Source organism: Equus quagga, chromosome 1 (assembly GCF_021613505.1).
Source record: "Equus quagga isolate Etosha38 chromosome 1, UCLA_HA_Equagga_1.0, whole genome shotgun sequence".
Lineage (NCBI taxonomy): Eukaryota > Metazoa > Chordata > Mammalia > Perissodactyla > Equidae > Equus > Equus quagga.
Genome location: NC_060267.1, coordinates 135,173,918 through 135,199,723, shown reverse-complemented (window position 1 = coordinate 135,199,723; position 25,806 = coordinate 135,173,918). Strand labels below are relative to the sequence as shown.

Here is a 25,806-nt window from a genome sequence, read left to right as displayed (position 1 = left end):
TCTGATTTCAAAATGTACTAGAAAGCTCTGGTAATCAAAACAGCATGGTGCTGGCAAAAAAACAGACACACAGATCAATGGAACAGAATTGAGAGCCCAGAAATAAAGTTACAAATTTGTGGACAGCTAATTTTCACACAGGAGCCAAGAGCATGGAATGGAAAAAGGAAAGTCTCTTTAATAAATGATGTTGGGAAAACTGGACAGCCACATGCAAAAGAATGAAAGTAGACCAGTAACTTACACCATACACAAAAATTAACTCAAGATGGACTAAACACTTGAATCTAAGGCCTGAAATCATAAAACTCCTAGAAGAAAATGTAGGTAGTGTGTTGTTTGGTATCAGTCTTAGCAGTATCTTTTTGATTACGTCTCCTTGGGCAAGAGAAACAAAAGAAAAATAAATGGGACTACCTACATCAAACGAAAAAGCCTCTGCATGGCAAAAGAAACCATCAACAAAACAAAAAGACAACCAATTGGGAGAAGACATTTGGAAATCATATATCCAATAAGGGGTTAATATCCAAAATATATAGAGAACTCATGCAACTAACAACAAGAACAAAATAACCTTATTAAAAAATGGGCAGAGGATCTGAACAGATATTTTTCCAAGGAAGGTATATAGATGGCCAACAGGCACATGAAAAGATGTTCAACATCACTAACTATTAGGGAAATGCAAATCAAAATTGCAATGAGACATCACCTCATGCCTGTCAGAGTGACTATTATTAAAAAGACAAGAAATAAGTATTGGAGAGGACATGGAGAAAGGTGAACCCTCATACACTGCTGATAGGCATGTAAATTGGTGCAGCCACTATGGAAAACAGTATTGAGATTCCTCAAAAAATTAAAAATAGAAATACCATATGATCCAGCTTTTCTACTTTTGAGTATTTATCAAAAGAATATGAAAACATTAATACTAAAAGATAGATGAACCCCTATATTCATGGCAACATTATTCACAATAGCCAAGACTTAGAAGCAGCCTAAGGGCCCATCAATGGGTGAATGGATAAAGAAGATGTGGTATGTGTATATATATACACATACACACACACACACACATATATATACAATGGAATACTACTCGGCCACAAAAAAGACAAAATCATGCCATTTGCGACAACATGGATGCACCTTGAGGGTATTATACCAAGCAAAATAAGTCAGACGAAGAAAGACGATTACCATATGATTTAACTCATATGTGGAACATAAATAAGCAAACACATAGATATAGAGAACAGATGGGTGGTTACCAGAGGGGAAGGGGAGAGGGTGGGTGGAAGGGATAAAGGGGCGCATGTATTCAGTGATAGATATCAACTAGATTTTGGTGATGAACACAATGCAGTCTATACAGAAATCAAAATATGATGTACACTTGACATTTATATAATGTTATAAACCACTATCTCAATAAAAAAAGTATCTAAAGCACTATAATTTTATGTATTCTACTTGTCTTTTTTCAATTGTCTGTATTAAAATAAGCATGTATAAATACTAAAATAAGAAATCGTTCAAGTTTTTCATAAATAAAAAGGCAATTTCTCATAGCCTGTAAGAGCCCATCCAGAATGAATCAGATTGGTTCATTGTATCAGCTTGATCTTAGAGACTGCTCACTTAGCCCATTTTTATGAGAACGCATGTGGTTTTTCTTTATTCTTCTTGATGCTTCTCTCTTCTTTTGCACTACAAGTAAGGACTGCATGAACTGGTGGTCAGCATCAGTAGTGTTCCTAAGTCTGTAGGTTATTGCCTATTTTCTAGCTTATTAGGACTTTCAACCAAATAAGGCCAAAATAAAGCAGGTCACAAAGAGAAAGAATTTTGTATGGAATTTTGGAGTCTTTGCTGTAAATTGTTTTAAGTCATAGTCAAGACTGAATAGTTCCAGTTAGGTGAAAGTAGACAAAATGGGCATGTTGACTGATGGCGGGGAGACAAGTACTCTGAAACCTGGGCAGGAATAAAAGGTTTTCAGGGTTAAGGTACATTGTAGCCTCTCCTCTCTATTGCCTGCCTGCCCCTGGCCCTGCTTTCAGGACCAGGCAAACCTACATTTAGACTCCAGCTCCACCTCACTCTCCTCATCAGTAAAATGATAATACCTATCTTATAGGATTATGAGAATTGAGTGAAATAAAATATGGGAAAATATCCCAATCATCATTTGCCTATAGTAGGCAATCTTCTAAAAATACAAACTTACAGGTCTTACAAACCATCTAAAATTTCTTGGATACTTTTTTGAGTTGCTCACCATGGAGAAAGATGAGAAGAAAGTTGGGTGAATACCCATCAGAAACACAGAAATCAAGAAGATACGGAGGTATTAGGGAAGAGGCAAATAATAAAGTGTGCTCTGATACATGAGTGAATAAGAAGAGTATTTTGAACTCTCTTTGTTGAGCAGAACCTGCACATCTACTCTGGTGCTTCTGAATGCTTGGAGATCCCTTGGAGAATACCAGAACCCTCTCATCCCTCTGACTTATTTCTTGGGTAAAATCCCTGGACACATAGTATTGAAGTGCTGCTTCATTGCCTTTGCTTGTCGTTTCCTCTGTGGGGGAAGTGGACTGCCACAGAGGCACACAGACTTCTTCTAGATCACAATCCCTCATGCTTCTTATGATTGAGGACAAACTATTGACATCAGTAATAGTGCTCTAAATATTTATTTGATTGGATATGACATAATCATGCCTCACTGTAATCACAACTCAGATTATTTAATAAATGCTTACATTTATAACTTTTCCTTACAAAATATCCTAGTGTTTGGTTAAAATATGCTGATAACACCACATCCACTTAGTTTCAGATGACTTGAGTAGCTCATTGGGGCATTCTGGAAAGGGAGTTTGAAAGGCCAGATAGGAGGTGATAACACTGATTCAGAAGAGAGATGATAAATGGCTGAACCAAGAGCATGAAGAGAAGGGGTCAGATGTGGCAGATTTTAAGATAACAAAATTTGTAGGACATAGCAACAGCTAGAAGTGTTCTGGTTTAGTGAACTAGTGTGTTCCACTCAGTGAGAGGGAGTCTCTGGGAGCAGACAGGTGAGGGAGAGATGATAAGCTCCCCTGTGGCCATGCAGGTCAGGAGCTTAGCATGCATCTGTGCTGGAGACACTATTTTGGGGTTTGGCAGCTTCTGGTGGTGATTGAAACTATGGAGTAGGGTGGGATTGCCCAGGAAAGCTTGTAGGGTAAGAAAGAAATGGGCTGAAGGTAGAGTTGTGAAGACCACCAATAGTTAAGGGTGTGCAAAGCGGGAGGAACGGCAGCAACAAGCTATCTGTTGCCAGGCATCTGAATTATATGTGAGTATGTGTGTATTGGGTAGAAAGGTACATGCGAGTGAATAATACACATTGTTCACTGTCGATGTGGTCAAGAAAGCACCAGCTCCACTGTACTGCCAAGGAGCCAGTGAGTGTTTTGTTGGAGAAATAGTAAAATTACACCATCTATTGGAGGGAGGGAGCAAATTTCCAAGACTCGTCTTTTGAAATGAGAGGAGTATGTTATTTATGACAAACTGTAGTCAGATTTCTGTTAAAGTAACTACTGATCTTGCAAACCTAGAAAGTGACAAAAATCTGACAGCAAGACATGCCTTTGAATCCTCACCCGCTGGGCACTTCTCTGATGTATTGACTGGTTGGAAGAGATGAGACAGTGTGCATGTCAGACAGGAAGGGCTGGATGTGCTGCTGCCAGCACATCTCACTTTTGATTTCCAACTGAGTTGCTAAATCACAAGTGATCATTTTAAAGACCACTTTCCCCCTTCCTTTGTTGGGAAAGAATTCTGCAAGCAGGAAGTTATCCTCACAGCTCTGAACTGTGAGAACCTCATCTTTGACAATTCTTTGCAACATCTCTGCATGAGTGAAGCTTATTTATACTGACTAAGGAGTCCGAATAGCCACTGATTGAGTAACAAAATTAAGGTAGTGACCATCCTCCTTTATCTCTGAATCGTCACTATACAAACCTTTTATTTAGAAACCAGTTGTGCTTCACACTGTTGATGGCACATGATATAACTCTTACTGGGGTTTCTTCTTGGAAGTGGCTGGGCTGGACCGCACACTTCTGAGTAACCATGGAAAGATTCTGTGGGTTTTCCTTTGTGTGTGGGTCCTGTTTTCTGGGGTCAGTGGGTTTGTACCTTCCAACTGAGGAAGGGCTGGGGTGAAGGCTATGGGGACTCCCAGTGTCACATAAAAATTTTCAAGAGAGGACCTAAATCTCATTGCAATTATTTCTTTGAGGTGTCTGCATTAGGATGAGGAATTCCTAGTCTCTCTTCCTAAGCTATACCAAATGGTTGCATGGTTGCAGTCCTCTTGGAATTTCCCTTTAGAGGGGAAGACTAAAATGTCAGGAATTAGAGGTGCAGTGTTGCTCCTCCATTCTCTCTTTTGTCCCAATCCCAAAGTCCCTAGGAAAGAACTTAATTCTTACATATTTAGGCATCCAGCCTTCTCTACTAAGTCTTCCTTCCCCTTGACAACAAAGACTTTCACAGTGAACCAAACCTACTACTCTTCCAAACTTTTCTTCTTATCTTGGTCTGGCTGAAATAAAGCCACAAACAAATATCTAGATTACCCTGAGCTCAGCAGGGTTTTCCTCTAGGGCTAGTATAATGACATTGTAAAGCCAGTATGGAAGTTTCTAAACTTGTAAGTAGTACTTGTCGAGAGGAACTGTTTTTTTCTGTATCAGAAAGTTCCCTCTGGAGCCTAGTTTTGTGCGTGTGTGTGTGTGTGTGTGTGTTTGTAAGGGACTAAAAAGAAATTGTCACATGGGAGAGTGCTACTTTAGAGAATAGGATATTTTGCCACTTAAAAAATATTTATAGAGATTCATTTTAGAGATTCTGTTCTTTCCCCAAGTGTAAATCTTCTGTGTGCCTTATACAGAAAAGAAGCCTTGCTAAATTTGGTAGAACATACATTCATTTCTTTAGGAAAGTGAGTTTGAAGTTTCCCTTCAAACTTAGTGTTACACAGTGGAACATCAGACCAGATGTTTAAAACCCTTGAGAGTCATAATGTCTGTCCTTCTGTTGCAGGTGCAACAACGAGAGTGAGTGGTCCCAGATCCACGAGAATATCATCCGCAAGTCCAGTGCCAAGTACTCTGCCCCCAGCGCCAGCCATGGTGATGTACTTCTCTGGCTAGAAGACTTTGTGTTACATTTGTAGTCGCTGATCATACACACCTAAATTGATTTGTATCGATCAGTTGCCATACATAAAGTTCAGTTCCCTACAGACCTTTATTCTCCTGTTCAGGCACTTTCTATTCTTTCTTTTTGTGATAATTTGAGACCTTCCCAAATTATTTCCCACCAAAATACATTTCCTGATTTTTTTATGATGGATTCATGTGCTTTGATAGGTAACCTGAATTCCAATTTAAATCCAGAGTGAACGGAAGTGTTGCAGCATTTGTCACATTGTGAAGTCTGTGTTTTCCTGAACAAAGATTACACACACAGCCCCCAAAAAAGACAAATATTAATATTACTTTTTCTATTCCTATTCAGTGTTAGCATCACCAAGAAAGCCTGACACTAATGAGAATCAATTAGTCTGCCAATATCTAGTTATTCTGGAACTAGACTAGAAAATCTTTATTTCAAAGCAGCTTTCTTTCATCTTAGCTCAACTTCTTTTCCTTTTCCCTTCTTTTCTTTTAAAACCCTGTTTAAATAATCTCCATCTAAATCCTGTGCAATTCTACCCACTAGAAAGATTATATTTTCTCAATTGAACTTTAATTTCTTGATTAAATTAGAAGTGCTATTTAAAAGCCTGTGAACTTTTATATACTTTTGAAGATAGCTATCAAATTTACATAGAACCGTGTTTCTCCTGACAGTTTTTACCTCTAAATTATTTCATAACTTCTATTACATAACCTTCTTCGTGTTAACTTTCATAGACTTGTTGTAAATAAAAAGTTGGCCTTAAATAGCAGTGTAAAGCCACTATAAGACATGGCAGTTTTCCAAAGTTGCGGAGAACTTTTTTTTTCCCTGTCAGGGTCAGCAAATATTCAGCTAGGAGTGTCCTCAGAGCAGCTCTACACCAGAGGCTGAAAGTTTGAGACCCTCAGCTGGGAGTACTTGATTCCTCTACAACCTTGTAGCATGGGGGTCCTCAGGGCCGCTCTCACTATTTTTTTTTTTTTTTGAGGAAGATTAGCCCTGAGCTAACTACTGCCAATCCTCCTCTTTTTGCTGAGGAAGACTGGCCCTGAGCTAACATCCATGCCCATCGTCCTCTACTCTACACGTGGGACACCTACCACAGCATGGCTTTTGCCAAGCGGTGCCGTGTCTGCACCCGGGATCCGAACCAATGAACCCCGGGCCACCGAAAAGCAGAACGTGTGAACTTAACTGCTGCGCCACTGGGCCAGCCCCCTGCTCTCACAATTTTTAAGTAACTGTTTTCACTTATGTATGTGCCTGGATGCCAGGGAGCTCCATGCGGTGTGCTTGAAGGGGAAAGGGAGTTCATACTCCTCACCTAAAACTAGGCTACAGCAAGTGTCAAATAAATCTTGTTTTTTAAAATACAGAACAGTTACTAGCAATTTTTTAAACTACTGTTCACATCACTATTTGTAATGTTCTTTATTTACTTAGTTGATTTATAAGGAGCTACCCTTGGCTACAAGTTTTTGGGACATGATATGGTTAAAGTAGGAAGAACATTTTAAAAGAGAGATGATGGTAATAGCACATTAAAGAAACAACTAAAAGAGCAATTTTCACTATCACCTCACCAGGTTCAGATGTTGAGTTTTGTCTCACTCCCCAGAGTGAGCAGGGACTGTGCCATCTTCAATGTCGTGGTTCCTGTGCAAACTTCACAGACATTTGCCTTTTAAACAGTGTTAGAAAGGTTTCTGTTCTTCTCTGCTGAGGTCATCACAGACTTCAAAGTGCCTCAGTTAGGATAGCTCTCATGAGAGGAGGTCTCCATGCACCTGTGGAAAAGCCAGGAGGAGAACTAGGCTGCTTCCCTTTGAAGTGTGTGTCTAACTGCTTCTTGGCAAGGCTTGACTTGGAAGCTGGTTGAGATCTTAGAAATTATCTGTTTTGGCTCCCTCCTTAAATAAATGAAGAAACTGATGTTCAATGAAATGACTTAGTCCCTGAACAGGGAGCCCAGGTTTCCACACTCCAGGCCACTGGCGTTGCCCCTCTATTGCCAATCTTCTGAGCATGGGTTTTTCACTGCTGGGCCCTGGGATCTTCATGTCAGAGAATTTCGTAGATTATTTCGTAGATTATTCAAGGAATAATTCAGGTCTTTATTCGTCTCCTTAATTAAAGATACATCTTTATAAAAAATTAATTTACTTTGCTGTAAACTGTCACTCATCTTTGTTAAACATCATGGACAGTTCATTGCCTTGGCAGTTCTGTTTCAGAAGTCATTAATGCTTTCCCTTCAAGTCAAATCATATAAAAATGCAGAAGGAATTTCTACATTAGTTTTTAATGCTGGGAGTAAATGTATCATTCAGCAGTAACTCTCTTAAATGCAGCTTTAATATGTGTCTCCTCATTTCCATTGTTGGCCTCTTAGATATGTAGCCACAGACCTAACTTTTAGCAATTCCAGTAGCATGAAGGTCATTAAGAATAAATGAAGGCAAACAAAGCAATTGACCACATTGGTTTTCTATGTATTTTTAAAGGACTATTAACTACAGATTTATTTACATATCTTGGGCTAAGATTAATTTACATTATTAATCTTCGTCCACCTCTTCCACAAGAGATGGAGGTAAAGAGGGACAGGGACAGGTTGCTAACCCTCCAATATTCCATACAGGTATCAATTTGTCCTGTTACTTTTTTATGCGACAGTCTTTAACCTGAGATGAAATTCAGTAAGAAAACAGTTTTCTTGTGTCAGGGATCATATTAACAGAGACATTGTATAGACTTAGTTACTTTCAAGATCTTTTGTGTGAGAGCTGGATGATTTGTAGGTAGAACACCAAGTGTTGCTGAGGGACTGTTTGCATATTGGGTAGGCGAGTGGGTCACTTTTCTCAGTTATTCACAGAGGCTTTTCTGTCCTCTTTAGCATTATTTGGCAATGTGCCTCAATCACCCAGGGTTTCAGAAGCAGAAAAAAGACCCAGAAGTTCCAGGATCCCAACTCCTACAAAAGAGGATGAAGTTGTTATAGCCTCCATTGGTGACTTCTTTCATTCTTTGTGTGCCTTTTCACTTGCTCTCTTGCATAAACTGAAGCTCTCTTCATCTTATTTGACACATTTAGAGGTGGAAAGCAGCTGCTCAGGATCCTTTTGAATAGCTTGAAAGCTAGATGTGACTCTCACAGCACTTTCAGTCTACATCCTCACAAGTTGCACTTTGCATCTCTAAGCCAATTTGATTGCCAGAAAGTGAGGAGATGAAAGGCAGTCAGTGGATTCTTGAATAAATCCTTGCCTATGCAGAATGATGAGTACACCCGCTGATTTTTTTCCTTTGCCCTCCAACCACCATCTCAAATTCTGAAAACTGTCCCATCCTCACCTGTCTACTCCAAGCTAGGCCATCTCCTAGATCAGTGGATTTCTGCTCACCCAGAGGATAAGATGTGATAGCTGTGTAAGGATACTGCAGATAAATGAGCTGGGGTTGTGCGGGAGGGTCGAGTATCTCCAAAGCTGCTCTTCTCTACAGAGATCATTGTGGTATGGGTTCTGGCCCCCTACCTTCCAGATTCATAAACTGATTGTAGTTGAGTCCACCAAGTGCTTAGGCTGGAAAACTTACTTTAGGGTGGTCCAAATGCCAAACAGTGATTATGTAACCATAATGCCAATTGGAATACCATATGTCTGCTTTTTAGGGCACTGTGATCCTGCAGTTAATGACACCTGGGACATCATATGTGTGATCCCAGGGTTTATTGGAGAGTGTGAGCTTAGCTGAAGCAATGAGATCATCTTGAGATTCTGTCTGGGCTGCAGTAGAACTGTATTTCCTCCCCTGGCCCAGCTGTGAGAGTACATATTCCTAGTTACTAGAATATTTTGATCTGCCAGTTACAATGTCTGTGGCTCTTCTTTCTGACCTCTCTCTTTCTCCTCTTCTCCATCCCCTCTCCACTCTCCATTCCCAGACCATCCTTATTCTACAACTCTGTTTATTGTTGTCTCCATTCCAGGCACCACTCTTCTGCTCGTCCTAATGTTCATAACATCTGTCCTCATTTCTAGATGTTCATCTTCTGCGCAACTCTCAAGTTTCTAGATTGACAAGGTTGCTGCCTGCTGACCCATAAATCAGCACCTAAATTCATCATCCTGTTAACAGCTGATCTCATTCACAAAGTCTCAGAAGGCACTTCCTAACTCCATCTAGCCTCACAGCCTTCTAGCCAGTGGCTGCAGTGGGGAACCTTTGGGGGCAGGGGAGGAGGTGGTTTCCAGAAGATTCCTGCTTTGTGCAAAACTCCCTAGGGTACAAGTAGCTAGCTTACAGATTCTCCCAAGTTCTGAACAAAGCGCCTGGAATCATCTGGAGGGTCTGAAACTTTCAGAGTCTGATGCAAGGCTCAATTAGTCCCATAAGACACCGCTTCTTTTCCTTGCAGTGCAGTGGTTCCCTGCAGGGACAATGTAATGTCTGCTCTGCTGTTTTCTTTACATGCCATTGCAAGATTGAACCAGCAAATTGCTTACCACATTTTGGCATACTCCTGCCATAAAACACAGAGCCTCTTAGCTCATTCATTTCCAGCTAGTGGGACACCTTGACACAAGGTCTTCTTTGGTTACCCTTGTTTTTAGTCTTCCATTGTTTCTATAGACTTCGGGTCCCTAAATCTACAGTTTATGTAGTTCAACACTCCCATTCAGTATTCGCTAGGGCCCAACCAGGCCCTGTGTTGCATGCTGACGAAGAGAGAGGAAGGCAACTCAATCTCCCAGACCTCAGTCTGTGTTTAATAGACTACTTCTCTGGGTTATTGAGGTAATCTTGACTTAAATTCCTTTAGCTTTCTAGAATATTTCTTCAGAATAACACACGCTTTCTACATCAAAATTTTTCTCAAGAAAAATGCTGAACTTGGAACATTTTCCTCTGAAAAAATATGAGGCTTTATGTCTTTTCTAATACTACAATACAGGGTGGAACTTTGGTTCTGAGTAAGAAAATGCTTTTGTTTTTGCAGGTCTTATTATTTCTCTGCAGCTTCTTCGTGGAGATATGGAACAGATTAGGAGAGAAAATCCCATGACATTTAATAGGGGATTGGCAATTACAAGAAAATTGGGATTTCCTGATGTCATCATGCCAGGTAGGCAGAACTTCTTGGGACTGGGATGGGAGAAGGGTTAGGAGGATGGAGTTCAGTGCTCCTCTCATGAGCAGGTGGTGAACCATGCATTAAAAGCCTCTGCATCCCAAGCCAGGTTGCTGACTGCAGTCTGCATCCAGTGGCTCCTTTGGCTCTTGTGAGCATTTGTTCTTTTCCAGAAGCCCCCACATCCCATTCACCAGTGCAACATGACAATCCAGAAGATGGGCTTTGTTATCTCCATTGGAGGCTGGCTGGTAGGAACCAACGTGGAACTCTTCATAGGGATGTCTTTTTACACTCTTCTCTTCCATTACATTTCTTAGAAGAGAATTGGCTCACAAGAACTTCCTCTTTAGGGGGAAGAATATACCAAAATATGTGCCTGTAGTATTGATCAATCCCAATTCATTTAAGGATAACAGATACTTTTTAATGTATCAGAAAAATGGATCAGGCAAATGGTATAAATTAGGCATGTGAATTGTACTACCTGGCCAGTTTCTCAGGAATTGTCTTACCCGCCTCATCTGATGCCTGATAGAGAGCAGAAAGTGGGAATGCATTGACCCTCAGGTGTGCTTCCAGCACGTCAGTTCCAGGTTCATGCTTCCTAGTCAGGCACATGCAGGCACAGCTGGAGAGATGGATCCAAACAGGCCTTCAGAGCCAAGGGGGACTATAGGAAGTGAGGAAGGGTAGAGGCATGGCTCAGACGGATCGCAGGTGGTCTGCTAACCAGAGGAGATGTGAATAAGGAATGGAAAATCAGAACAGGCAAATAGCTGGTTGTCTGGATGGATTACAGGAGGAGTGAGCCTTCCCTTTCCATTGAGTTTTAATGCTCCATGAAAAGCTTATTTGCTTTTGTTTAAAAGGTCCAAGCCAGGCTAGACCGAACTGATTGTGACTACTCTAAATATCACCTCTTTGGAGTTATCCATCGTGCATGGAGTTCTTCATCCTCTTGTTGGAATTATTTGCCAACACATACCCAAAGAGGAATGTGACCTGAGCATAGAGAAGACCCATGTGGTAGATTCCAGCTGGCTTCCAACTTCCCACACTATGCTTGGCTTGTTTCCTGTCACCTCCTTTCCCTCTCCATAGACACTGTGAATGCAGAGCAAGCTGCTGTGAACAGCCTTCATCTCCTGTTCATACACACAGGAGGGTCTTTTGGATGGGAAACCTAGGTCACGCAGTCGAGTCCATGTTTATCTTTAAAGGCTAAGGAGACTTCATGCTTATGAAAGGCCCTCATCTGGCTGTTGTAGAGGTGATGCCCTCCACAGGACGTTTATCCCATCTGTCCTGACAGCATTCCTCAGCCCTCTGTGGCCCTAGTTATGGGGAAAATAAGAGCCCAGGCATAGTCCCTGGCTTCTTGGCAATGTGTCATGGAAGAAAGAATAGGTGGTTACCAAAATAGATCTGGTGATCTTTTTTTGATTAGAGATCCAGGTTCATAAAATACAGTCATATATTCCAAGAGATGTACTTAAAGTCCTTCTTTTATTTTAAGAACTTGTTTGTCTAAAATTTGGACGTTTCTGTTAGCCTTCACACAGTCATAGAATTAAAACCAAGTGAGCAGAGACTAGAAAGGAACAAGTTTCAGTCAAAAAACATTTTTAAGCAATCTTTGATTTCAAGTTAAGTTGTCCAAACCTCAGCTATGGAAATAGATCTTTTTGTGGGGCACTCTGTATCTCTTTGTATATTGACACACAGGTTTATAAAGGACTCCTGGGTATGCTGGATATCACTGTGGAAATCTGCTGTATCAGGCATTGGTAAGGCAAGCTGAAGTTAAGGGGATTTCCCCTTCCCTGGGCAGTTATGGGATCATTATATGATTTGCCCCACAAGGCTGAGACACTGGGCAATCCTGGGAGGTCTAGGCCAGGGCTGTGAGATGCTACTTCCTGGGTTGTCTACCTTTGAGTACTGAGTGCTAGAGCTGAAAGTAAGGATTGGTTCACAGTCAGGAAGCAGTTTTTTGTGCATAATATGTCTCCTCTGCTACCCTTCCTTGCTCTTTTGCAAAGGTGGCCACTAACAACTGACAGCCCCCTTAGTGTACCCCAAAATACCATCAGAGTGGATTTGCCATCCTTGGGCAAGGTGATAGGGATGGCCTGCAGGTCCTCCTGGAGCAGTAGGAAAAATGCGCAGGAGTGTTTTACATTGCAGTCAACCTATCTTGGGAAACCGTGACATGGCAAGAAGTGCCTTGGTGAGACTTTCAAGTCCTGGCCACCTGTCCAGCTGCATCTGGTCCACCCCTCACCTGGGAGAATGTTGTACCTGGGCTGCAACAGTCCCTCAGCCCTCACAGTGCTGGTGTGACCAAGTTACAAGAAGTTGCAATTTCTTCTTGACACATGGACATATGGGAAATGAACAGGAAATAAATTATCAGTAACTGTAAACATTTCAATATAAATCGGAGAAATTAGAGTAAATGTAAAAAATAGAATTACTTATGAACTTATGATCCTTGTTTTAAAATTACCCAGCATTTAGCAGTAACTACCAGTTACTCATTTGGAGAGGTCTTTTTTGTCAGGATGGTCCAAATAGGTCCTTGTCAAAGCATATTGACATAGCTTATAGCTCTGAGGTAAATAGCTATAACTCTCTACAGTTACAGAGTTCAGACAGGCTCTAGCCATACCCATATCCAAAATACCATTTCAAAACAGATCTTTCTGATAGTCTCCCATTGCTTTCCATGGGTATTTACATATACAGCATGTGACTAATGTGAACGGGAGATCTGAGGCCCTGACTTCACAGCCATCTAGCTCTGCTCATGACCCAGGGTAATGAACAAGAGGCAAGAGCGCTGTTGCTGGTATTCTGGGAGGTCTCAGAGAAGGCACGCCAAACTGGAAAATGCCGTTCTAGATTATAGAAGACCAAATAGATATGGGAATTTAAGCCTAATATTGAAACTGAGCACTTACAGCCTTTTGTTGGTTGATCACCGTATTTCTATGAATACTTCCTCCTTCCCTCCAAACTTATTTTAGTTCAGTACAAAAGTTAATAACTCTATAGCACACTCTTACTCCTTTCCTTTTTTCAAGTAGATGGGCGGGAAAGACTGGAGCAGGACAGGTATTCCAGGTGAACAAGATGAAGTTCACTGTTCCCATTGACTCACTTGTCAGAATTAGCCAAAATAAAACTTTAAAGAAAACTGTCAGCCAAAAGACTGTAAACTGAAAGGAATGATTTAAAATTTCTTGCTCAAGAAAGGGCTCTACCCTTCTCCAGACCATGTGTAAGCCAGCAGAGATGTACCATCACCTTCTACTTCTTTCTCTAGTTCTTTGCTTTCCTGGAAAGTCTGTTCCCTGGAGTCATAGGAAATACTTAGTTCTGTCATGGCTCTGTGGAAATTACGTTTTAATTTGTTTTCTAAGCCTTTTTTTTTTTTAAAGACTGGCACCTGAACTAACAGCTGTTGCCAATCTTCTTTTTTTTCTTCTTCTTCTCCTCCCCAAAGCCACCCAGTACATAGTTGTATATTCTAGTTGTGAGTGCCTCTGGTTGTGCTATGTGGGATGCTGCCTCAACACAGCCTGATGAGCTGTGCTGCATCCACACCCAGGATCCAAACCGGCAAAACCTCAGGCTACCAAAGCAGAGCACGCGAACCTAATTGCTCAGCCACGGGGCTGGCCCCAAGCCTTGAATTTTTAAGGTTATCATTTATTGTGGGCAATAAGGGCTAAGTTTCTATTAGTTAGATGGTCTTCAGTCTTGTCAGAAGAAATCTTCGCTTTGATTTAGTATGGTCTAGCTGATGACTAAGTTTTTCCTAACGAAGTAGTTCTCTAACCTTAGTATGTATCAGAATCACCTGCAGGGCTTGGAAAAACACAGATTGCTAGGCCCACCCCAGGAGTTTCTGATACAGTAGGATTAGGGTGGGACCTGACAATTTTCATTCCTCACAAGCTCTCAAGTGATGGTGATGCTACTGGTTTGGGACACCCTTTGAGAACCATGTCCTAGAGAGTACTCTGCTTTAGAGATGCTTTGCCTTTGCCTGGGTTAGACCTGGCACAAGTACTGCACCTCTCTGGGTTGCCCTGAACTTGCCCGTTAGGAGGCAGCTGTGCAGGTATGACATCCCTCTGAGGGACCCTCTGACTCTTGCCCTTGTACTCAGAAATACACTCTGTCCTTTGCTTTGACCCCTGATAAAAAGTGCATGCTTCATCACTGACCTGCAAGTGATGTTTTTTCCTCTTTTCTTGTTTGTCTTAATTGTTCTTGTTTCTCTCTGTGCTGTCCCCTCATTTTCGCCCCTTTCTTTCTGGTGCAGAGATGAAGATAGTTGGGTGTAAGTTCCTGCTTTTTTATGTCCTGTCTGCTTTTTGCCTGCTTTGTTTCCATCTTCATTTGTTTCATGGAATGTTGCAAAACTGGGTTGGGGTGTCATGTACATTATTAATCTTTCATCAGCCTCACCTTTTGAGGTAACTGACAAGACATAAAAAAAAGAAGCTACCAGCCCAGCCTAGAAGACTGTGTATTACTTTGGGTGTTCATTAAGATCTGAGGAAACTAAAGACAATTGGAATGTTTAGAAAACCTTAATAAACCCTAGGTGTATAGCTACAGGAAAAGATTTTTGTGAGACAGATCAGCTACTCCCATTGAAAGGAAAATGAGTAGTGCTTATCCCAAGCTACAAAGAACCAGAGGGGTTCTCTTTTCAGTTCTTCTGGACACATCTCGTACAAAAGGCAAACAGATACAGACATGACTTTTGAAAGAAAGCTCTCCTCAAGGGGAGTGATGACAGTATGCACCACAAGTAGATTCATAGGACCATGGTTAGACTTAGTGTCAAATGAGGCTTTAGCAATATCTGTAAGGGATAGTTTAGGAATGATCACATCCGGACCCATAATGGGTTGGAAGATCATCACATCCCTGGCCCAAGAAAAGAATAACTATATATAATAGTGTCACACTATACCCATGCCTGTCATCTTGTTAGAGCAGAGAACATCACTGACTTTGTAACAATAGAAACCAGTAGAAGTGTGACACTGAAGACATGGTTAGAAAAATAAAGAACTTATCTTTTCTGGATACTCTAAACAAGTCCCCCCAAGTGTCTCATCCTCAAAATAATAACTACAACAAAATAAAACATTGGTCATATGCCTGAAACTGTTCAAATTGAATGGTTGTTAACATCTCCACTTTTCCATGAATGCTGTCAAGAGACTTCATTCCTATCCTGCCAAGAAATAGAATTGTCGCCATCCTGAGCAAGCAGCTGTGTCTGCTGGAAGAAAGTTAGTTCTAGTTTTATATGGCCTTAACGGAAAGAAAGCACTATCCATAGAAGCCCCTCCTAATCCTATCTAGAGGTAGACAACATATAGGTAATGTAGTATTAAATACTATTATCCTTAAACCCCAAGATTCCTAATATGTGGTGTGAGTAATTTATGCAAAAGGAGTATGAATATAATAAACAATCCAGACAAGACTGAGTGCTCAGACCTGTATGGGCTGTCCTGTATAATTTCTCCTGGGGTGGAATTCAACATAGGCTGGACCCATTTGGCCCCAAAACTCCAAGGCAGGCTGGAGTGTCTGGCAAGAGAGTCTCTTGCTAACAGATGCTTTGGTTTCTGAGGTGAACCTCAGAGGTTTGGAAACCTTTATGGAGACTGCTCTCAGAAGACACCTGCAAAGATATTGTGAGCTTTGTTTCTCCAGAGTCATACTGGGCTGCAGGTCTTCAGAGGATCAGACCTGACACTGAGAGTTACAGTTCTCTGTCACTGCTGGATGCAGCTCTATCACAGTGCTCTGCTAAGATTTCTGGTAGCTGAAAAGCACTTTTTCCTTCTAAGACCTCTCACTCTGTAAGAACCCAGAATGTTTCAGGCCAGTCCCTGATGTAGTAAGATGGCTTCAGGTTCATTACGCTGCTCCTTCCCAGCAGTTGTTTGTGTAGACTTATAGGAATCTGGATTTTTGGTTTGTGGTTGCAATGTAGTGAATCTGTTCTTGACACAGACACTCCAAGTCAAGTATCAGCAAACTATAGCCCATGGGCCAAATCTAGCCAGCAGCCTGCTTTTGTACTACCTGCCAGCTAAGAATGGTTTTTTACATTTTAAAAGGGTTGTGAAAACAAAGAACATGTGACAGAGACCTATGTGAACCACAAAGCCTAAGATATTTACTATCTGGTCTCTTACAGAAAAAGTTTGTCAACCTCTGCCTACTCTTAAGTCCCTAGTTCCCTGACATGCAGCTGTACTAACAGCTGACATTGGCTACTGTGTGAAACTGTGAAAGGGACAGAGACTATTTGTTCTCAGGCCCTCTTACAAGAACAGCCTCATTCATTCATCTTTGCATTCAAGAAACTCTGTTGCTTGTCATCTGAGCACTAAACACTCAGAGATGTAAGGCATTGCTGCTGCTGTAAGATGCACTGCCCAACTTAGGAAGGAGAGGACATCTAACAAGGGGAGGGAGGCCTACCCTCAACAATACCTATTCCTACTCCCTGCAGAAAAGCCTCCTCCTCCCTTGCCCCTTCCAGCATTCCTCCATGCTGCCTGAGAGCTGTGCAGTCCCCAACCCCCAGCCAAACTTCATCAGTATCTTCCCAGCAGACCCCCAGGTCCTGGTCCCCTGGTATTAAACCCTGGAGAGCATCAGAATCATCTGGTGATTTTTTTTTTCAATATATGTACACAAGCCCCATCCAAGATCCACTGGAATCTCAAGGGGTGGATGCTAGAGATAGAGTTTTAACAGGCTCACTAGGTGATTAAAATATAGCCAGCTGTGCAGTGGTCTACAAACTAACCTCAAAACCACTGCTCAGGCCTTGTCTTTCCCACCCCCATTGTAATGTGCCTGTCCTCATCCCCCTTCTGGTAATATTTCCTGGCAATTAGAGCTAAACTTTGCAGAGCCTCTTGGAGACAGCGCCTTAACCCAAAGGCATGATTCCACCGGTAGGTTTTGTGAACGTGTAACATGCAATAGGGACAGCTTAAGAGCAGGGAACCCTGGGAGACTATCTCTAAGGCAGGCCCTGGAGCTTTTCACATTTGCTTCTTCTTGGGTTTTCTTCTAGTTCCAGGAGGATTAGTGGAGAGCTCAATTTAAATGATCCCCCAGACAACTTTTGACAAGAAGACCCCAGCAACATTAACTATCACAAAGTCCTAGTCTCAAAATTGAGGCCATAATTTGCAAAATTCCAGCCCATAAGGCAGCCTCACATCTTTTCTGACTGAGAACAGCCCTCATTTAGGCAGATCTCTTCTTCAAATAAAGAGCAGCCAAAGATCTGATGAAATCGAGAGGCTTCGGTCTATAACTCAAGAGGATACAGTTACTTGTATCGATAAATATTCTAAGCTAGATGATGACCAAAGGCATTCTGTTTAAATAGAAAATTTTAAAAGAATGAAAACTTAGGAATGTCTAACTCAGCCCTTCCATTTGAAATTGGCATTTTGGTTTAAAATGCCCTGGGGGAGCTGCCCAGAAACTATGAGTTCACTCCATAAAACCAAAACAGACCAAATTCTGTCATTATCAATTTCTAAGACAGTGCCCAGTTTTGTATTAGTATTCTAGATCATATATTGCTGGGAAAAGTTTGCAATATTTCATTTGAAGGACATGTTTATTGTAACATGTTTAACTTGTGTATAGAGGCACAGAAATTAGGAATATTTGTACAAGCTAGAATTCTATTGCTGGTAGTCAGCATCTGCTTTTAAAAGCCACGTGGTGATGTACATCTGAAATTTGTATAATGTTATAAACCAATGTTACTTCAATTTTAAAAAAGCCCAATATCATCTAATTCCTACTAAAATCATTTGAATAGATTATTATAAAACTTAAAATCTATAATGATGATAACTGTTTTTACCATTGAATCTCAAGTGGAAAGATTTTGGATTTGTTCTAATACTATTCCAAATAGGATTATGATTCTTAAAATGTAAAAAAAAAAAAAAAAAAAAGCCACATGGATTATCTTGAGAATAACTTCCAGAGAGTGCTGGTTTAAACCAGGATAATATTTAAATAAAGTACCTATTTAGATTAGACATTAAAATTCTCTAGACTATTTATTTTATGCCAAATCAGCCTAGAAATTGAATGATTATTTAAATTCCATAGAAGAGGTAATGTGTGACTAAAAGGCTTTTCTCAGAAGAAAGCTTTGAGATGTCTGTTTCAGTTGTTAAAATTCGAGATGTCTGATTTATCCTTTTTTTAAAAAAAAAGATTGGCACCTGAGCTAACATCTGTTGCTAATCTTCTCTTTTTTCTTATTCTTCTTCTCCTCAAAGCCCCGCAGTACATAGTTGTATATTCTAGTTGTAGGTCCTTCTGGTTGTGCTATGTAGGATGCTGCCTCAGCATGGCTTGATGGGTGGTGCCATGTCCGTGCCCAAGATCTGAACTGGTGAAACCCTGGACTGCTGAAGCAGAGCACATGGACTTAACCACTTGGCCATGGGGCCAGCCCCTGATTTATCCTATTATAATAGCAATAACTCATAAAAGAGTTCCCAGTTAATTTTGAATTTTACTTTCAGAACTGATTTTATTCAGCCTCTGTCCTGACAGAGCAAACTGATAGATTTGAGTTTCTCCTGCTTGCCTTCCCTATCATACCTGCACACCTGAGTGCTATTTTAATGATGTTTAATGAGGGCCCAAGCAGGATGTCCAAAAGAGGCAGATTAAAGTTCCAAACTCATCAGAAGTCAAAGCGAAGGCTCTACTCAACCCAGAAGAAAGTCTGTGTGGATTGCAAGGACGGACACCCTGATGGCTGTCCCACCTTCCCAGCAGTTGCACTTATGTGTGATATTCAGAACACATTTTCGTTTTCCCCTCATAGTAGTTTCAGGGCTGTTTGTTTGGGGAACAGCATGGCTTTCACAAATTAGAGTAAGTTCTCTGGGCTGTCAGAGAATACTTAATTGCTTTTCACAGGCTGCTCTTTCACTTGAGCCAAAGTATTTTGAGAACTTCATGATGCGACCAAATAACCATGATTTCAGTCTTGGAATAGGAAGGTGACCTGAAGAATGGAAAGTCTGATCGTGAAGACCCCAAAAGCCCAAGATACATGCCAGTCCTGGTCTATCATTGTTTCATACATAAGAGACATTCAGACACTTCCACAATTAGAGACAAAGTCAGTGCAGAAAAAAGGCTGTCATTATGTATCTGACCAAACCAGAAAGCTCACTTACCAAAAGCAAAATCTGTTTATGTCATTGTGATTCCAAGTAATGAACATATTTAGATGTGCCAGTTTTTCTAAGAACTGAAGCAGAAAGAATATCTGGGTTCTGAATTGGCTTGCTTTGCCAGGTAATTGTTCCATCACCTCTCAATTGAGTTCTTCAGGCTGCTAACACATCTTCACTTTGGTCTTACCTGTTTTCCTTTGCCATTTTCTTCCTTTGAAGATTTTTTTCCCACAGCCTTTGCTATGTTTTTGTTGTTGTTGTTGGAAGTCGAAAGCTCTTCTTTAGAACGTGTGAATAAAACTGGTCATGTTACAGATTTAGAAACTCAGAGCAGCCTAAATAAGCTCTTCTTACTTATGGACAGATAATCCTATCCCCCCTAAAAAAGGGAGATGTGATTTAGGTCATTTTAGACTTACAATTTGAGTTGCTTCTGCCCAGTCTCAAGCACCAGATATGGGGAAAATGGGCTGGAGTCAGAGCACAGGGAAGCAACAAAAGCACAACAGATTGTTACCGCAGTGCTTTAGCACCTGTGCTTCTGGAGAGTCCTCTGCTCCCAGAGCATTTGCAACTAAAAGAAAAAAAACTTGACAGTCCATTGCCCTCTCCTGGCACTCCAGCAGGAAATAAGACTTAGAGCTAAGCCTCCAGAAGGAAGAAGTAGTGTACTATCCTCTAGTTATAAGGGTTGAGGGCTACAAAAAGAAAACCTATAAGAGAAAAAAAAAACTACTTTTTTTTTTTTTAAGGAAAGGAGGAGGGATTAATAAAGACATAGACATGATTAAAATAAGTATTATTCCTGTCGATTCTAAAATCTTTCCTCTTTGGAAGGCTTAGATTACAGCTATTCTGGAGGGGAGAGAGACTGAACAAACACCTGTAATTTGAGAGAAGATTCTCTGCCCTGTCCTTTCCCTCATTGGACAAGCTGCGGTGAACACCTTTAGGATTCAAACTTAGCACATGACTAACCAACCTGAGTGCTGCTGCACTGATACTGGTAGAATTTCCATTGTTATTAACCAAGCTTGGAATGCCCTGAGCACACACTTTATCCTTGGAGGATCCAAATGCTAGACTGGTCCTCCATGCAGATGGGGCGGTGTGGCTTCCGTAGTCATGAAGACATGGCGTTTCTTTCCCCACAGGCGATATCCGCAATGACCTTTACCTAACCCTGGAAAAGGGGGATTTCGAGAGAGGGGGAAAGAGTGTACAAAAGAACATTGAAGTGACCATGTATGTGCTTTATGCAGATGGAGAAATATTGAAGGTAAGGCTTGCCAGTCAGTTTGGAATAGAGGCTAACCCTGTAAAAGTTCTAGTACTTCTGTAGACTTTGTTCAAAGACCCATTCTTCTCAGGCAGGACTGAACTCAAATCACCTCATATTCTTCTCTGCTTTTTCCTTTCTTCAAGGAAACCCTACAGTATGCTTTGATAATGACTTCCAGCGTCATACAGCCTTTTTAGAAATTCTTCCTAGGGTCTGACCTGAATCCTTCCCGCTCCAATTTAGACCTATTCCCTCTAGTTCTATCCTGCGTGTTACTTCCTCTGTCGTACTGTCTAGCATCAAGCTGTCTACTTTTGATAACTCTTATTCGGTTCCACACTTTTTGTTCCTTGGGCTAATACAGAAAGTTATGTTTGTTCCTTGGTAAGAGGTGGTACTTAGGTACTCACTTGCTGGTACCAAGTCATATGACAAGGGACAGTAGCAGACTCAAGCCCTAAAAGATTATTTCTAGCCAATGCAGTACAAAGATCCTCTGTCACTCTTCATTGAAAGCAAAGACTTGGAGTGCTATTATTTCTATTCTCAGTATGTAGTTTTTCCCTCAGTCATATCATGGTGAAGTCCGTGGCAAAAAAATTGCATGGCACTTGGTGGAAGGCAAATCAGTCTTTTACAAACCTTGCTTCTCTATGTTGACAACAGCCTTGTGAGAAAGGCAGAATGGGAGTGGTCATCCACATTTTACAGAAGGAAAAAGGTAAAATTAATCAAAATCATCTCCTAAAGCTAGAAAGAAATGTAGGAGAATGTTGAAATGGTGGTAGAAACAATGATTTGTGTGTCATTTTAAAAACCCACCTCAAGAACTAGGACATGTCCATTGCTTGCATGAATAATGCCAAGGTCAGCAGAGCTGTCAGCTGTTCACACTACCCCTGTGCAGACAGGGAGCCGCTCCTGATTATATTGCCTGAAGCTTCCTGTCCTCCAGAGAAGGACCATGGACAGTCCCAGGACTGCTGCTTCATGGCAATATTTAGGAACTTAGGTCAAGCTAAATCTGGTCTATCTTGTTTATATCCAAGGACAGTCAACCAAGGGACCTAAAATGCCAGTGTAACATTGGGCTGAGGAAGATTAGAAAAAAGGTCTCTCCACTTTGTAACTTAATTATTTTTCTGACCTGGTAAAGTACCATGTGCAGTTGACTTCTCCCATGGAATTTATTGTTCCCTTTCTTAGTGAGGATGAAGAGCCTACCTTAGTGATTCGTATACACTCCTCAGCTTCCCTCTAGTTTATTGAGCAGTGTGTGTGTGTGGTTACTTCTGCCCAAAGGAAAACAAGGAGCATTGGGACTGCTGATTCCTTATACCATCTACACAGTTGTTTCAAAAAGTATTAAATTTAAGTCAAATGAATTTTCTCATCTTATAAATTTGGCCTGGTGGTAAAATGAGAAAGTAAGTTGTCCTAGTGACACACAGAAATCTAGGGACTCCCTCCACAAAGATGAACCTTATGGTGCTTCTCTCTTCCAGGATTGCATCAGCTTGGGTTCAGGAGAGCCAAATAGAAGTTCCTACCATTCCTTCGTCCTCTACCACAGTAATAGTCCTCGCTGGGGAGAAATTATCAAATTGCCCATCCCCATTGACCGGTTCCGGGGCTCCCACCTGCGCTTCGAGTTCAGACATTGTTCTAGTGAGTGAGACTTCTCTCCACATTCCTTTGAGGATATGAATGTAACTCTTTCCTCTCTGAAACAGAATTAAGAGGGTTCTTATTATTGGGGCAAGAAAATGAGGAGTTATGAATAAATAGGCACTTAGAAATGGGATGTCATCAGAGACTGCTTTTTGGACAGTGATTTAAACCCTTGGGTCTGGTATTGACCCTTCCTAGTGTCTGACCTGGACACTGGGTAATTGCCAATGTCATTCCCCTTTGAGTGTTTCCTTTGTAAGTGTTAAATTACTTCTTAAAGAGCTCCTGGTTTATCAAGACCAGCAGTTTAGTTTCTCTTTGGGTCTGGGTAGCCCACATACCTTGACTTATAAATGGAAATCCAGTTCAGTACATTTCTCATCATTCCTGCAATCAGGTTGCTACCTAATTAATGAAAGAAGTAAGGGACAAAGAAGTAAATTGCATAGGCGATAAGCACAAGGGGGATTTCTGTTAAAAAGCAAGAACTACTAACACTTGCCTCTGATTGCAGCAAAGGACAAAGGGGAAAAGAAACTCTTTGGCTTTGCATTCTCACCTCTGATGCGGGACGATGGTACCACACTCTCAGATGATATCCATGAGCTCTATGTATACAAGGTATGGGGCCTGGCTATCTCTCATCCCAACCATCACCCCTCTGAGGCTACTCTCACACATGAGTCTCAGTTAGGTGGTTTTCATTGGGTGGGCTAGAGGATCCAGGGTAGTGTACTGGTGGGTGACAGCAGGACAGCTGTGGGAAGCCTTTTGTCTTCTAAATACAGTCACCTTCCTCCTACCAGTAATGCCAGCAGGACCTTTGTTCCCCACCTCCCACTCTGCTAGTAATAGAAATCCATTACCAACCCCTCTGTGCCATTGTGGCCCTGGCTAGTAGATTTGGAGATCTACTATTTGAGATCATGTTTCTGTCAGCTGTTACAGTGTAGCTGCCAATCAGGGTTGTCTGCACACCAGGTAGAGACCACATGCCCTGCTATGTTCTCTTTAAAAGGCATGTGAGCCATCCTGGTGAGTTTCTTAAACATAAAGCACTCTTCTAAAAGGACCTCAGACCCAAGGTCCAGCCTCAGAAAGATGAGAGCAAATATTAACTCAGAAATTCCCTGGGACCTGATTTTTATGTGTGGTGTGGTTCAGGAAACATTCTGTATTCTCTACTTTTGCCTACAGTGTGATGAGAATAGCACATTTAACAACCATGCTCTGTACCTGGGCCTGCCCTGCTGCAAAGAGGACTACAGTGGCTGCCCTAACATTCCCTCTAGCCTCATCTTCCAGCGCAGCACCAAAGAGTCTTTCTTTATTTCCACACAACTGTCCTCCACCAAACTCACCCAGAATGGTAGGTGATGGTGCCCTCCTCTATCCTCAGTTGCTGGTTCCACTTTGCTAATGTATGTTAAGGGAGACAGAATTTATTGCTTTTTCATGCCACAATGAGAGGATTCTTTTCATTAAATCTCTTGGCAGTAGCAGCCTGTGAGGTTTCTCATGGTTTTTAGCAGCTCCAGAGTGCACATCTGGAGTTCACAGATGTGTCTTTGGCCTTGATCTCAGCACTAAAGAGTTGTAATACTGCTATTTCTGTTCTTCTAGATCCCACCTGTCCTTGTCTGGGAGAGTCTGGGCGTCACTTGTCCTTGACATAACAGGGCTCACAATCTTTTGGGCTTACTTTCTAGTGGACCTCCTTGCTCTGCTGAAATGGAAGGCCTTTCCAGACCGGATCATGGACATCCTAGGGCGGCTGCGTCATGTCAATGGGGAAGAAATTGTTAAGGTATGACTTTCACGCAGTTTTCACACGCTGCCTGAGCGAGCAGCAGCTAGGCAAGAAGGCCTTACTTCCCCTTGATTTCTGCCAGTATGACCATTTTTCAAGATATATAATTAGATGAGTAGGAATAAAGTTTTTTTCTTTTTTTTTTAGTTAGCTTCTTTTTTAAGAGTAGGTGTCACATTAGGTTTATTACCTTTTAGAAACTATGTTTAAGTTATAAACCCTATTTTCTGACTACTTCTTCTTAGAAAGAAGAACAATAATTAATGGTAAAAGCATCCTCCAAGAAACAATCCCAGTGCTTTATGCTGCCTGCCTTCCTTTAGGTCTCCTCCCTGATTCAACTGCTTTCTTCAGGTACCTGGTGACATTTCCCATCTTATGGCCTGAGCAGGTTGACAGCAACACTACCAGTCCCCGGTTGTTTTCTGTAGGACTTCTTTGTACTGTGTAGAGTATTTTCCCACCTGGTTTTAGCTCAAAAACCCCCCATGCACTTCCTGATGGTGAAATCCCAGCAGGTAGATTCTACAGAATGGACTGAACTCTACAGAGGATAATGGAGGTCCTTTTGGTGATCAGCAAGAGCAGTTGAATATAAAATAGAGATTAAACTTCAAGAAGGCAACTTGTCCATCGATGAGCATTCTTAGCTTTATCATTGCGAGTATCAAATCAGTTAGCACACATGCACTGTCTATACTTTCATTTTACAGCTCCATTGACTCAATAATGCACAACACGGTGTCTTCAAATGAGGAGCAATTTTAAAGTCTGTGTACCTCTTTGTACTTTTATGAAGTCTTGTATGAATTTTGTTTTAATCAGTTTATCAGAGTATCATAAGTTTTGGAAAGAACTCTTCACAAACAAGTTAATACTAGTTTTTGAAACTTAAGATAAATTCATGCTCAGGGCATTTTTTCCTTCTAAACATATTAAAACTAAAACTATCAGCCGATAAACAGACAATGTATTAAGAAAAGTTTGTGATCTTTTTAAGGCTGAGTTGTCATATTCCTTACAGGAGAACATCCTACCAGCATGTCTGGTTTTGGCGTCAATGGTTTGTCTCAAGCCAGCCAGAAGAGATGTGAAGAGCATTTGAAAATATTTCTTTATTTTTTATTGGAAGATTTCAAATGTGCAGAAAAGTAGACAAGGTCCTGGCCCTGTGGTGTAGTGGTTGAGTCCTACATGCTCTGCTTCAGTGGCCCAGGTTTACAGGTTCAGATCCCAGACACAGACCTATACCACTGTCAAGCCGTGCTGTGGCAGTGACCCACATATAAAGTAGAATAAGATTGGCACAGATGTTAGCTCGGGGCTAATCGTCCTCCAGCAAGAGAAAAAAAAAGGAAGATTG

At 41.3% G+C, this 25,806-nt stretch overlaps 1 protein-coding gene across 1 annotated transcript in view; it reads left to right on the top strand.

Annotated features, from left to right (window-relative positions):
* DOCK3 (dedicator of cytokinesis 3) overlaps positions 1 to 25,806 on the top strand; it is a 441,430-nt gene that overhangs the window by 327,380 nt on the left and 88,244 nt on the right. Inside the window, exons 13-19 of the mRNA XM_046674809.1 lie at positions 5,119 to 5,207; positions 10,265 to 10,390; positions 20,835 to 20,959; positions 22,468 to 22,630; positions 23,148 to 23,254; positions 23,831 to 24,002; positions 24,343 to 24,440. Coding sequence (XP_046530765.1) covers positions 5,119 to 5,207; positions 10,265 to 10,390; positions 20,835 to 20,959; positions 22,468 to 22,630; positions 23,148 to 23,254; positions 23,831 to 24,002; positions 24,343 to 24,440 — 880 coding nt within the window. The remainder of the gene's footprint in view (positions 1 to 5,118; positions 5,208 to 10,264; positions 10,391 to 20,834; positions 20,960 to 22,467; positions 22,631 to 23,147; positions 23,255 to 23,830; positions 24,003 to 24,342; positions 24,441 to 25,806) is intronic.